Source organism: Bubalus kerabau, chromosome 1, assembly GCF_029407905.1.
Source record: "Bubalus kerabau isolate K-KA32 ecotype Philippines breed swamp buffalo chromosome 1, PCC_UOA_SB_1v2, whole genome shotgun sequence".
NCBI lineage: Eukaryota > Metazoa > Chordata > Mammalia > Artiodactyla > Bovidae > Bubalus > Bubalus kerabau.
In genome coordinates this window covers 23262224-23276587 of record NC_073624.1, presented here as the reverse complement: position 1 = coordinate 23276587, position 14364 = coordinate 23262224, and the positions used below count along the sequence as shown (strand labels likewise).

The following is a 14364-nucleotide window of genomic DNA, read 5'->3' as shown; positions in this document are numbered from 1 at the left end:
TCCTTCTCATGTACTAATCTTGGAGAGATAAGCTGTAAGAAGTAGGAACCTATTTCAAATAATCAGATCAGATCAGATCAGTCGCTCAGTCGTGTCCGACTCTTTGTGACCCCGTGAATCGCAGCACGCCAGGCCTCCCTGTTCCTCACCAACTCCCGGAGTTCACTCAGACTCACGTCCATCGAGTCAGTGATGCCATCCAGCCATCTCATCCTCTGTCATCCCCTTGTCCTCTTGCCCCCAATCCCTCCCAGCATCAGAGTCTTTTCCAATGAGTCAACTCTTTGCATGAGGTGGCCAAAGTACTGGAGTTTCAGCTTCAGCATCATTCCCTCCAAAGAAATCCCAGGGCTGATCTCCTTCAGAATGGACTGGTTGGATCTCCTTGCAGTCCAAGGGACTCTCAAGAATCTTCTCCAACACCACAGTTCAAAAGCATCAATTCTTTGGCGCTCAGCCTTCTTCACAGTCCAACTCTCACATCCATACATGACCACAGGAAAAACCATAGCCTTGGCTAGACAGGCACACAGAAAAATGACTATAAAAGATGGAGCCTGGAGAATAGGTCAGACAGTGGCTACCAATGTATTTTGTGTCTTCTCCCTATTAAACTGGCATTTAGAGATTAAACTCTGTGCCTCTCAATGTAGAGAACACCAAATGGATATCAAGGGGTGGGGGGGAAGCAGGGTGGGATGTACTGGAAGATTGGGATTCACATATACACACTGTTATGTATAAAATGGACTTCCCTGATGGTTCAGATGGTAAAAGAATCCACATGCAATGCAGGAGACCTGGATTCCATCCCTGGGTTGGAAAGATCCTCTGGAGAAGGGAATGGCAACCCACTCCAGTATTCTTGTTTGAGGAATTTCAAGGACAGAAGAGCCTGGAGGGCTACAGTCCATGCGGTCGCAAAGAGTCAGACACGACTGAGAGACTAGTACACACACACTTATAAAACAGATAACAAGAACCTATGGGATATCACAGGGAACTCTAGTAAATGCTCTGTGGCAACCTATATATCAATGAAGGAAAGGACACCTAAAAAGGGGAAGGAAATTTTAAAAAGAGAGACTATATAACTTTGTTGTATAGCAGAAACTAACACAATGCTGTAAACCAATTATAGTCCAAAAAATTAAAAACAAAACACAACACAACTCTGTGCCTCTCCTTACCATAGCACAGCCTGTGTTAGAGACCCCAGTCTTGACCCAAGAAAAGCTGCTAGTATCACATTCATAGCTGGCCTCATGCAATCTGGAGAGTGCTGGATTCTATACTGGAACCAAATTATTGGGAAAATAAAACGATCGTCAATGTTTGCCTGCTGATCACTTCCCTCCAAAATAAACTTTTTATAGTCTCGGTGTAGAGAATTTTGTTTGTTTCTTTGTTTTTTCAGTTTGCCCACACCTAAGATCAGGAGTGTTGCAAATAAGCTGTTTCTGATGTCAAGTGAAAGTGAAAGTTGCTCAGTGGTGTCCCGACTCTTTGCCACCCCATGGACTATACAGTCCAGGAATTCTCCAGACCAGAATACTGAAGTGGGTAGCCATTCCCTTCTCCAGTGGATCTTCCCAACCCAGGGATCGAACCCAGGTCTCCCACACTGCAGGTGGATTTTTTACCAGCTGAGCCACCAGGGAAGCCCAAGAATACTGGAGTGGGTAGCCGATGCCTTCTCCAGAGGATCTCCCCGACTCAGGAATTGAACAGGGGTCTCCTGCATTGCAGGCAGATTCTTTATCAGCTGAGTTACCAGGGAAGCCCCCAATGTCAAAACAGGCTAGAACTTAAACTGTAAAGATATTTTAGTGTTCAAGCCGTGCTGCCTTGAACTTTACTGAAAGGAGAGATCCCAGCAGAAATCTGCACAGATTAATACAGAATGCTGAATTTCGATTGTTCAGGTATTTTGTCCACTGCTGTTGGTTAAACCTCAGGTCCTCTGAGCCAGAGACTTTTATAACTTTCAAGCTGAAATACAGAAGCCAGAGGGACACCTGAAAAACCCATTCTTCCACAGTCCACCCACTTTGACCTTGGTTAGTGCTCTATATAGAGATCTATGCTTTGGGCTGGATTGCCCGTAACAAACCTTCATTTATAAAATGGATCAGGTGGTTGGTTTGGTCAATTTAGACAATATACATTTTTTGGAGGGAAAAAAGCACAGGTGACAGATGGGTTATTTTCAATTTTGGAGGGATACCAACATAGATAACTAGATACATAGTTTTCTGTTTCAGAAGACTAAGACACTATCTTAACTTGTATATTAGTACCTCTATTTCTTAGTCCCATGTTTAAATGAGTTCTAAAATATCTTCTTTTCCTTCTATACAGATTTAGCTTAACCTCTAAATTTTAAGGCTTCTATTAATTGTATTCCTCTTTGCGGTTTGAGATGTTTTTTCTTATCAGTTAAAAAGCTAAAATAGACTTTTAAAAAACAGCTTTTTTTTTAAACATCTTGTTTCTTTATCTGCTGGACACAATCTATACTACTGCGCCAATGATTTCAGAGTCAGATGCTCTAAGTATAGTACAGCATTTCCTTTGTGGTTTTTGCTTTTTGGTGGTGTGATGATTTTTTTTTCCTTATTTTGATTTGCATGAAAAAGTATATCCACTCTCCCTCACTCAATATATGGAAGGCCTCTATTCCTCCTTATTGTTCATTGATGGCACTTCACCCACCTTGCTGTGAATAAACCCACTTGGTGCTTGAAAGCCCTTAAGGATGACCAGGAATTTCTAATGCTCACTGTAGATCCCTAACTAGAACAGAAACTGGCAGGAGTGCCCTCTGATGTACTTTACTAAGAATTCTATTGTTTCGTCATTAGTTGTAGGCACTCAGGAATGTCCTTTGGCCTTTCAGCTCCTCTAAGAGCAATGCTGAGAAGCAGAAGTGGGGAGGAGTTGGCTTCAGCTGCGAAAAGATTCATGACCTGACCTGGTAGAAACCCTGCTGGGAAACATCCAGGGCTCTTGTTGAAATTTCCAGGTAGTTCTGACACTCAGGGTAGTTCAAAAAGTAGACTTGATGTGGCTCAATCCAGCCCAAGTGTTGAAAATTCTGACAGTTCTTGCAGTTTTTTTCTTGGTCCAGTTGTTTGGAACATTTCAAATCTACTCCCCAGACTACCTTCCAGGCATTAGGACTTCCCTCTCCTTCTTTTGTTCCTATACTCATAAGCTTTCTGTTCTGCCATCCCTGTATGTCTCCATGTGTAAGTCCTATTTTTTTCTTGACTCTATCAAATACTGCTGATGCACCTGGAAAAGTCCCCATTAAAACAGGACTGCAGAAATTTTAACAGGAAATTTAGTTAGGTCTCCTTAGGACACTGATGATTCAGCTTCAAAATTTATGTTTGTAACTGCTCTCTACTACATCATGGGAAGGAAAGTGTTTTCTTTCCATCCTAGGGGAAATGTCCTTTCCTCTGTCTCTTCCATCATCTTCCCCCCGCTTCTCCACAAATAGGCCAAATGGCTTTAGGAATCAGAGTATAAAACACTTGAATTTACAAATCAAATAATGTTAAAAAGTCAAAGTGTTAGTCCTTCAGTCATGCCTGACTCTTTGTGACCCCATGGACTGTAGCCCATCAGACTCCTCTCTCCATGGGATTTCCCAGGCAAGAATACTGGAGTGGGTTGCCATTTCCTTCTCTAGGGGATTTTTCCTGACCCAGGGATCAAACCCGGGTCTCCCACATTGCAGGCAGATTTTTTAACACCTGAGCCAGCACGGAGGCCCTATCAAATAATGTTAAATATATTCTAATACAAAATACCCTCAATAATTATATTTTAAAAAGATATCCTCAAATAATATTTGGGTTATACTTTTGTTTGAGAATCTGAGAAAAGCAATTGGATTATTCAGAATTGTTGTTACTGTTCAGTTGCTAAATTGTGTCCAACTATTTGTGACCCCGTTTTTCCAGGCAAGAATACTGAAGTGGGTTGCCATTCCCTTCTCTAAGGGATCTTCCCGAGCAGGGATCGAACCTGGGTCTCCCACATTGCAGGCATATTCTTTACCATCTGAGCCAATCAAATATTGTTAGTGAAAGTCGCTCAATCATGTCCAACTCTTTATGACCCCATGAACTACACAGTCCATGGAATTATCCAGGCCAGAATACTGGAGTGGGTAACCTTCCCCTTCTCTAGGGTATCTTCCCAACCTGGGGATCGAACCGATGTCTCTCACATTGCAGGCAGATTCTTTACCAGCTGAGCCTCAAGGAAAGCTCTCAAATAATGTTAAATATATTCTAATACAAAAGGCCCTCAATAATTATATTTTAAAAAAGATGTCCTGAAGTATTACATAGGTAAGACTTACCTAAAAAAGTATTACATAGGTAATACTTTTGTTTGAGAATCTGAGAAAAGCAATGGGATTATTCAGAATTGCTGTTGTTGTTTTTCAGTCAGTAAGTCATGTCCAACTCTTGGCCGCCCCATGGACTGCAGCACACCAGGCTCCCCTATCTTTCACAATCTCCGTTTGCTCAAACTCATGTCCACTGAGCCAGTAATGCTATCCAACCACCTCATTCTCTGCTGTCCCTACTCCTGCTCTCAGTCTTTCTCAGCATCAGGGTCTTTTCCAATGAAAATAATTACCTATAGTTACTTATATTCAGAATTACCTATAGTCAAAAAAAATTGAATTCCTTATCAAATGTATCTTTAGGAATAAACCTGAGATTCACTTGTGGTTTGGCCAGTTACTATGACCTTGGAAACATACTCAACCTCATGAAATCCTAGTTTCCTTATCTGAAAAATGATGGTGAAAGTATCTTCCTCATAGGGTACACACAAGGATTATGACCATATAAGTAAATAAGTTTTCATAGTTCCTGATATTAAAAGCTCAATAAAATTTTAAAAAATGTTAATAACTTTAAAAACTATTGATAGCAAAGCTATGTTTTTTTGCCAAGTAATCACTTGGGTTATGTGTTTACTATGATCATTGTATCTCCCTTTATAGGTAAATTTTAATAGTCTCTACTTCCTAGAATTTTTTTCAGCTACACTGCATAAACAAGTTTTTTCCTTTCTTGATCAGAATTATGCCACCTTGTTGCTTCTTCCAGTTTGAGAGCTCTCTGGGCAAATTAATATTCACCATGGCCTGTAAAAACTTGATTTATGGACAATAAAGTAGATGCCTTTAGTATCAGGGACAAATATATTCTCATTTCTTGTTTTGACTGCTGACTAGGTATAGGAAAATCAACAAATACGGCATTCATTCAAAAATATTTACCTAATATCACATTAGGCAAAGCTCTAGGCTGGAAACAGAGCAACAGACAAAATCTTTGGCTTCATGGATAACGGAAAGAATAAAATTACTTGTAAAGTGGAATAGTAAGTGGTTAACAAGAAGCAGTGAGGGCAAAAATCTTGTTTCCTTCTTTGGGAAACTTCACTGAGCTGTAATATGTAGGAAGAAAAATAGACATCTGATTTTAAAAGCAATTGTTAAGAATAAGTGGAGACCTATGACTGATTCATGTTGATGTTTGGTGGAAACCAATACAGTACTGTAAAGCAAATATCCTTTAATTAAAAATAAATTTAAAAAAGAATAAGTGGTAAATCACAGAGCTTTCATTCAGTTCCTACTCTATACCTGCTGACAGTATAGGCTGTAAAATTTGATAGGATATAGTATCTTCCCTCACAGAGCTTCTAATCTAGTTGGATGATATACTAATAAATCTGCTCAAGCGCCTTACTGTCTTCAGTGTTGTTGTTTAGTCACTAAGTTGTGTCCAACTTTTGCTACTGACAGGCTCCTCTGTCCATGGGATTTCCCAGGCAAGGATACTGGAGTGAGTTGCCATTTCCTTTTTCAGGGGACAGTCCCAGGGATTGAACCTGTGTCTCCATTGCCAGGCGTATTCCTTACCACTGAACCACCTGGGAAGCCCTTCTTCAGTGTAGCAGAAGACGAACAGAAGAGAAAAGGCTGAGGAAAGCATATGTTCATGAACCACCCAAGTGGAGTATTCCTGTATGTCACCATCCCAGGGCTAATGGCAGTCACATTCTTTTGTGTTACAAACTGGGATATTAGTGCCTCTATGAAAGTGATGCCCACCATTTGCCAGCTCATTGGCATTACTGAATTATTTCATTGATCTAATTACATTTCTCATAGTTTAGACTAGGATGTTCTAGTCCCTGTACTTTCATAGCAACATATAATTACCAAGGGAAGAGATTATAGTATAGGAAGTCTGTCTTCTTGAATATTAAAAAAAAAAAACCTAAATACACTAATTAATGCACAATTAAGAATGAATAAAGAAGCCTATGATACTGGTATAGGTTGATACTAACACAGCCTTTTAGATGGACTAAAAGAAATGAACTCTAATCTGATTAGGAGCATTTGGGAAAAACTTAGTGGAAAAAGTGATGTCCAAGTTTGGCCTTGAAACACAGAGTAACCACAGACAAAACAAACAAACAAACAAACAAAAACCCCACAGGTACAGAAGGCAGAAGAAACTGTAAGAAGAGAGAGGAAGTTGTGCTCCAGTTCAGCTGGAGACAAGGAATGAAGGGTAGGAAGAACAATTACTCAAAGCCAGACATGTTGCTGAAGGAGGCACTTATTTTACAACTCTAGAGTACACCTATTGGACACAATTAGTGAAATGTGGAATACAGAACATTACAGTTTCAATCTTTACCTTGACGAATGACTGTCCCTTTCTGCTCAAATGTCTCACCAGTATCTTTCTGGAAGGGCTTCCCGCTACCCTTACTGTCAGTAATCTACAAATATCTTTCAGTACTAAAACCTTCCACGGGTAAAGCAAGCACTCCAGAGTTTTAAGGTTTATTCACAAGTTAATGAGATATTCTATAAAAACAAACACTTTTATTGTGTATATATCAAGCACTAAGGCAGGCTTATTTTTAACTCTCAGACTGATCTATCCATTGGGTATGTTTATTCTCATTTAATAGGTTTGAGAAAACAGGGATTTAGGCAGACTGTTGGGCTCATCTGGACCACAAAATTAGTTTGTATTTTAACAGAGGTGTGTCTGATATACATATACACACAGGGCTAAGAAAAAAACACTGTTACTGTTAGACCAGTAGTAAAAAACAGCAATTCTCCACTTTTTCTCTGCCCATCCCTGATTTTCCTTCACCAGAGACTACCAATTTTAACTCTTCAGCTATTTGTTACTGTACTTCTTTCTAAGTGACAAGTTATACTGCTTTATTTTAAACCGACATTTCTGTATCAGATCTTGATGTATTCTCCATTACATATATACTCCTTTCCAATTATCCTAGGCTTACCTAATAATTTGTTATTATTTGTATTCAGTGTTTAGATAAATATGACTGACTTTATATGATGACTAACATTATTCACAGTTGACTTAATGCAGTGTAATTTCTGAAAACTTTTATTTTTCCTGCGGCTCATAATTGCCTCAATTTTGCTTCCTTAATTAGAAAAAAAATATGCAGACCTCTAATTCGTCTCCAAACTCTCTAACACCTAAAAACCTCTTGACCCTGTATTTATAAACACAGGACAATGTATCCGTTTTCCTTTCTAAGACATTCCACCTGAACTATCATCTTTAGGCATTTCTTGTTGACCTCATGCTGTTCTCCCTTCTTCTGTTATATGGTTATATTTTAGCAACTTTATCATCACTCTTTAAGTAAAATAAAATGACCTCTTTCCCCATCGACAACAGACTCTACCTGTCAACTTCCCACTTTAAAAGACACCATTACTTTTCCAGGCACCCGCCCTGCCATCCTACCTTGTAAACTGCACTTTTACGCCATCAAGGCTGATAATATTGACACTCAACTCTGTAACCGTAATTAAGCATTCTCTTAAAAAGATGAAAACCATAAACAGCACTTACATTATGATTATTTAAATGTTATTCAATAAACCACCAAGCTTTGTGCTATGATTGGATTTCCTTTTCTTTGGCTCCAAGATTCTGAACCACAATGCTAATTTACAGAGACACTGAAATTGAGTCCACCTTCTTACATTCCAACCCTCGGTCAAAACCCTGCAGTATTTTACACTGTTTGGTTATCTGAAAGATGTGTTCCTCTTACAACGTTGTTTTTTTTTTTTTCACTTAAAAGTTTCTGATCGTCATAGTTTTCTCTTGTGGAATGAAGAGATGTTTGCCTTCCACTGCATATCCTTAAGATCTTCAGCTTCTGACTTATCCTGTTTATAATCCAGTCTCATCTTCCCGAAATTTACTATTTATGAACACGGGCCATGAGCTTGTACATTTCTGTCCTGAAAGTTCTGACAGCCTTCCCTTGTTATAATACATCCTGTTCGTCCCGTTTTTAAGGATGCACAGCTTCTTAAATATTGTAGTGGGTTTTAATCGAAGTTCTCGGTTCCCGGAATCGCGTATTTCCTCTTCCGACACTCAGGAGGTCTCGGTGCCAGTTCAGGGAATCGGAGGAGAGCAGACGGCGGAGAGGAAAGAGCGCAGCGGTGGAGGGAGACCAAGCACTCTCGCGAGACAGCGGGACTGCTCGCCCCAAGCTCCACGGTGCCGCGGCGCCTCCTGGGAGTCGGCCATAATGCAGGCCCGGAACGCCGGCGGCATCCCCAGGGCTCTAAAAATGTACCTGTAAGCGGATGTTGAGAACTACGGAGCCCGCGATGTAGAAATACGGGAAGTTCATGCGCAGCTGCCAGGCCAGCTCGAAGAAGGCGAGCAGGGTGCGGGAAAGCCCCTTGCAGAAGACCCCGTACGAGCTGGGGGTCGCGGCCGGGCTCGAGGCCCTGAGGGCCAAAGATGACGGAGCTGCCGTGGTGGCCATGGACGCGATGTTGCCGCTAGCCCGGTGCGGTGCCTGGAACCGAGGGTGACCGCAGACCCCACGGACCCCCAACTGATGGCGATGACCTGGAGGGGCCGGGGGCTTAGCGGCCTCCGGGATAGCACTCCCGCCTCACGCAGACGCCACTTCTTTCCGAGCGGCGGTGAGGCTGGGGCTGCGGCTGGCGCTCCTCCCCTTCCTGTCTGCTGCTTAAAATGACATTCAGCGTTTAGAGTTTAACTCTTGGTAGTTCCGGAACGGGTTACTTATTTACATATATGCCACACAGTTATTTTATATAGCAATTACAAACAGCCTTACAGATACTCGTTTCACTTTAAAATGAAGAAAGGAAACTAAGTAAAATTCTGTAATTTGCCCTAGAGCCCCGTCCAACGCTCGCGTTAAAACTCGGGTTAGTCTGCTCTGGACTGTTCCCGTTCGATTTCATAACATTAATCTCTTTAAATAAGCCAGTTAGGGCAGAGTCTCTGTATTCACAACATACTATTAAAACTTAAAGGGCCACAATCTCAGGCAATGAATTTCCTATTAGGACTATTTCAGTTGCAAGTGCCGGAAATTAACACATGTAAAGCAAACACAGATTAATTATTATTTTTTGAGGTACATATTACATGCAAATATCAAATTTTCCCTCATGTAAACCCATGAAACGTTCAGATTAGGTATGAAGGCTTCTATCATTTCTTCATGGGCACCTGATGTGGTTAGGCGGGGAAGGCTTAGAATGTTACTGACATTACTTCCAAGCCCCGAATACCCGTAAGGTAACATCTTAATGGATCGTCCGTATTCTTGTGGTGTTTAAGTGATGCCCATTTCATTAACTTCTATGATCTATTTTAACTAGTAAGCACTGTATTTTTCCTCATAGACAACCTCTACATTCGTGACTTATTCAGACATGTTACTGATTATAACTCAGATTATGGTCTAGTTCCGAAAAGCGTTCTTTCAATATCTCAGGATTCACCCTGCACTGAATAATTGTAGCAACTGTTCAAAGCACAATTTATGTATCCTGAAGGACCTCTGTTTTTTTGTACAGCCTACTGATGATAAGACTGGTACAAATAACATGCCATTGTGCAATTTGTAAAGCTGAATTGTGTATCCCCAACTAGTTTCTTTTGCTGCTTTGTTAGACCAGTACCAACCCATCAACTAGACAGCACCTAAAGGAACTGATTACTGCTCACTTAGAGCAATTTATGAAATACTGATTTGGAGACTGAAGAGAAGTGTAAGATAATGACAATTCAGAACCAAGAGAAGATGTAAATTTTTGGTATAGAAGTACAATTTGTGGGTATTAGTGCCACACAAATCATTAAGTCCCTGAATCTTCCTCTTCCAACTACCTAAAACAATGTGGACTCATCCTCTTCTACCATTCTGCTCTTCACTCCCTTCACCCCTAGCTTTGATTAATTCCATGAAAACCAGGTCTTCCATTGGAAACCCCCAGGAAAATAGCAGCCGTTTACTTACAATGGCTGTCATAAGTAACAGATTTCCTGTTCTAATTGGAAAGGAATAGGGATTCCCTGGTGGCTCTGATGGTAAAGAATCTGCCATGTGGGAGAACTGGTTTCAATCCCTGGGTTGGGAAGATCCCCTGGAGAAGGGCATGGCAATCCACTCCAGTATTCTTGCCTGGAGAATCCCCATGGACAGAGGAGCCTGGCTGGCTACAGTCCATGGAGTCGCAGTCATGACTGAGTGACTAAGCACACACAGGCAAAAAAAAGAGTAGTTACTAAGCGCCAACTCCTATCCTTAATACTGTAGAGCTGTTGAAAGATTTCTGTCGTGTGAAAGTGACTGGAGAGTGGGATAGGATCAATATTTTACGTGACTGTGGTTTTTATTCTGTCCCTTGATACTTAGACTTGAATGACAGATCCACACTTGTTGCCAAGTAGGCACATATAAGTGAGTTATCAACATGTATCAATCCATTTCTGAAGACAATATTTCATTGACCCTTTAACTTGCCCTTCCTTTCTAAATCTTATATTCCTATTGTTGACCCTAAAATTGCCAATTTGGTGGTGGTTCAGTTGACAAGTCTTGTCAGACTCTTGCGACCCCATGGACTGTAGCCTGCCAGGCTACTCTGTCCATGGGATTTTCCAGGCAAGAATGCTGGAGTGGATTGCCATTTCCTTCTCCAGGGGATCTTCCCAACCCAGGAATCAAACCTGGGTCTCCTGCATTTTAGGCAGATTCTTTACCAACTGAGCTATAAGGGAAGCCTGGAAGTTTAGTACTTTTTAATGGCTTGTTAAGTTTAATGCAGCTTGAAAGTTTAAAGGTAAGCTGTAATTACGGGTCTGAAATTTACCATATTGGTAAATTTTGGGTCTGAAATTTACCATATTGGCAATTGGTACCAAATTTACCATATTGGTAATTGGTAATTATGGGTCTGAAAATTACCATATTGGCAAATTCTCAACTCCTTTTTTTAAGGAATTTGCTAGTGTAAGTGTTCTATTTTGTAAGAAATACATTCAGAATGCAAGGATTGAATCAAATGATCCAACCCTAAACACAAGAGAAAAATTACAACTCGATTAAAGTCTCACGTTTGCAGGCTGACAAATTGAGTTTAGTCTTTCTGCAGGTGTCACATCAGGAACTGAAGTTTAGTTACTACTGTTATGTAGGTAGTAAACTCGTTAAAAGGAAAAAAAATTGTAATAACTGATACCAATGATTAGATCCCATAATAAAACTGCAATTTCTGAATTAAGACTGCACATTCAAGTATCAAATATATGTCATACAGAAGGAAATCATTAGCTGCAACATCAAATTATGTTTGTTTCTGGGCTCTCTATTCTGTTCCATTGAACTGTGTCTGTTTTTTATGCCAATACCATCTGTTCTGATTATTAAAGCTTGAACTATAGTTTGAAACCAGAATGTGTGATGCTCCCAGCTTTGTTCTTTCTCAAGATTACTTTAGCTGTCCACGGTCTTTTGAGGTTTTTCTATTTATGTGAAAAATACATAAAATTATAATTTTTAAATTATAAATTTATAATACTTAATACTTCTAAATTAATTTAATTAATGTTTTAATTAAACTCATAATTTTTATGGAACTTGCATTCAATCTACAGCTCTCGGGGTGGTATTGATATTTTAACAATATTAATTCTTCCAATCCATGAGTATAGAATAGCTTTCTACTTATTATTTTCTTCACCTTTTTCAGTTTCTTTGAATGTCTTGCAGGTTTCAGTGCACAGATCTTCCACCTAATTAGTTAAATTTATTCTGAGGTGTTTTATTCTTTTGATGCAGTTATAAATGAGATTGTTTTTCTAATCTGTCTTTCTGATATTTCGTTGTTAATGTATAGAAATGCAACTGAATTTTGGATATTGATTTTATATCTTGTAAGTTTCCTGAATTTATTAGTTCTAGCAGTTTTTGTTTCGTGTGTGGAGTTTTTAGGGTTTTTTTTTTTTTAACATGTGATTTGCATATAAAGACAGTTTTGCTTCTTCCTTCTCAATATGGGCACTTTTTATTTTTTATCTTGCCTAATTGCTATTGCTAGGACTTTCTATACTATGTTGAGTAAACCATGAACAGTATGAAAAGGCAAAAAGATAGGACACTGAAAGATGAACTCCTCAGGTCAATAGGTGCCCAATATGCTACTGGAGATCAGTGGAGAAATAACTTCAGAAAGAATCAAGGGATGGAGCCAAAGCAAAAACAACACCCAGTTGTGGATGGGACTGGTGATAGAAGCAAGGTCCGATGCTGTAAAGAGCAATACTGCATAGGAACCTGGAATGTTAGGTCCATGAATCAAGGCAAATTAGAAGTGGTCAAACAGGAGATGGCAAGGGTCAACATTGACATTCTAGGAATCAGCGAACTAAAATGGACTGGAATGGGTGAATTTAACTCAGATGACCATTATATCTACTACTGTGGGAAGGAATCCCTTAGGAGAGATGGAATAGCCATTGTAGTCAACAAAAGAGTCTGCAATGCAGTACTTGGATGCAATCTCAAAAATGACAGAATGATCTCTGTTCATTTCCAAGGCAAACCATTCAATATCACGGTAATCCAAGTCTATGCCCTGATGAGTAACACTGAAAAAGCTGAAGTTGAATGGTTCTATGAAGACCTACAAGACCTTTTAGAACTAACACCCAAAAAAGATGTCCTTCTCATTATAGGAGACTGGAATGCAAAAGTAGGAAGTCAAGAAACACCTGGAGTAACAGGCAAAATTTGTCTTGGAGTACAGAATGAGGCAGGGCAAAGGCTAACAGAGTTTTGCCAACTGTTCAAGCAGTTGACCAGAACTCACTGGTCAGCACAAATACCCTCTTCCAACAACACAAGAGAAGACTTTACACATGGACATCATCAGATGGCCAACACCGAAATCAGATTGCTTATATTTTTTGCAGCCAAAGATGGAGAAGCTCTATACAGTCAGCAAAACAAAACCAGGAACTGACTGTGGCTCAGATCATGAACTCCTTATTGCCAAATTCAGACTTAAATTGAGGAAAGTAGGGAAAATCACTAGACCATTCAGGTATGACCTAAATCAAATCCCTTATGATTATACAGTGGAAGTGAGCTATAGATAAGGGACTAGATCTGATAGACAGAGTGCCTGATGAACTATGGACGGAGGTTTGTGACACTGTACAGGAACAAGAATCAAGACCATCACCAAGAAAAAGAAATACAAAAAAGCAAAATGGCTGTCTGAGGGGGCCTTAAAAATAGCTGTGGAAAGAAGAGAAGTGAAAAGCAAAGGAGAAAAGGAAAGATATTCCTGTTTGGATGCAGAGTTCCAAAGAATAGCAAGGAGAGATCAGAAAGCCTTCCTCAATGATCAATGCAAAGAAATAGAGGAAAACAATAGAATGGGAAAGACTAGAGATCTCTTCAAGAAAGAGATACCAAGGGAATATTTCATGCAAAGATGGGCTCAATAAAGGATAGAAATGGTATGGACCTAACAAAAGCAGATGATATTAAGAAGAGCTGGCAAGAATACACAGAAGAACTGTACAAAAAAGATCTTTATGACCCAGATAATCACGATGGTGTGATCACTGACCTCCAGCCAGACATCCTGGAATGTGAAGTCAAGGGGTCCTTAGGAAGCATCACTATGAACAAAGCTAGTGGAGGTGATGAAATTCTAGTTGAGCTATTTCAAATCCTGAAAGATGATGCTATGAAAGTGCTGCACATAATGTGCCAGCAAATTTGGAAAACTCAGCAGTGGCCAAAGGACTGGAAAAGGTCAGTTTTCATTTCAATCCCAAAAAGGCAATGCCAAAGAATGCTCAAACTACCACACAATTGTACTCATCTCACATGCTAGTAAAGTAATGCTCAAAACTCTCCAAGCCAGGCTTCAGCAATATGTGAACCGCGAAC

General features: G+C 39.9%; 1 protein-coding gene across 1 annotated transcript; it reads right to left on the bottom strand.

Annotated features, from left to right (window-relative positions):
- Nucleotides 1–6652: 6652 nt before the first annotated feature.
- Nucleotides 6653–9105, bottom strand: SMIM10L1 (small integral membrane protein 10 like 1). Its single transcript, XM_055570317.1, has one exon. The coding sequence runs from the start codon at nucleotides 8899–8901 to the stop codon at nucleotides 8695–8697; it is 207 nt and encodes a 68-aa protein (XP_055426292.1). The 5' UTR covers nucleotides 8902–9105; the 3' UTR covers nucleotides 6653–8694.
- Nucleotides 9106–14364: the final 5259 nt, after the last annotated feature.

Excerpts from the sequence above, each read along its gene's own strand:
- SMIM10L1 (XM_055570317.1), bottom strand. The coding sequence starts at position 8,901 with ATGGCCACCACGGCAGCTCCGTCATCTTTGGCCCTCAGGGCCTCGAGC.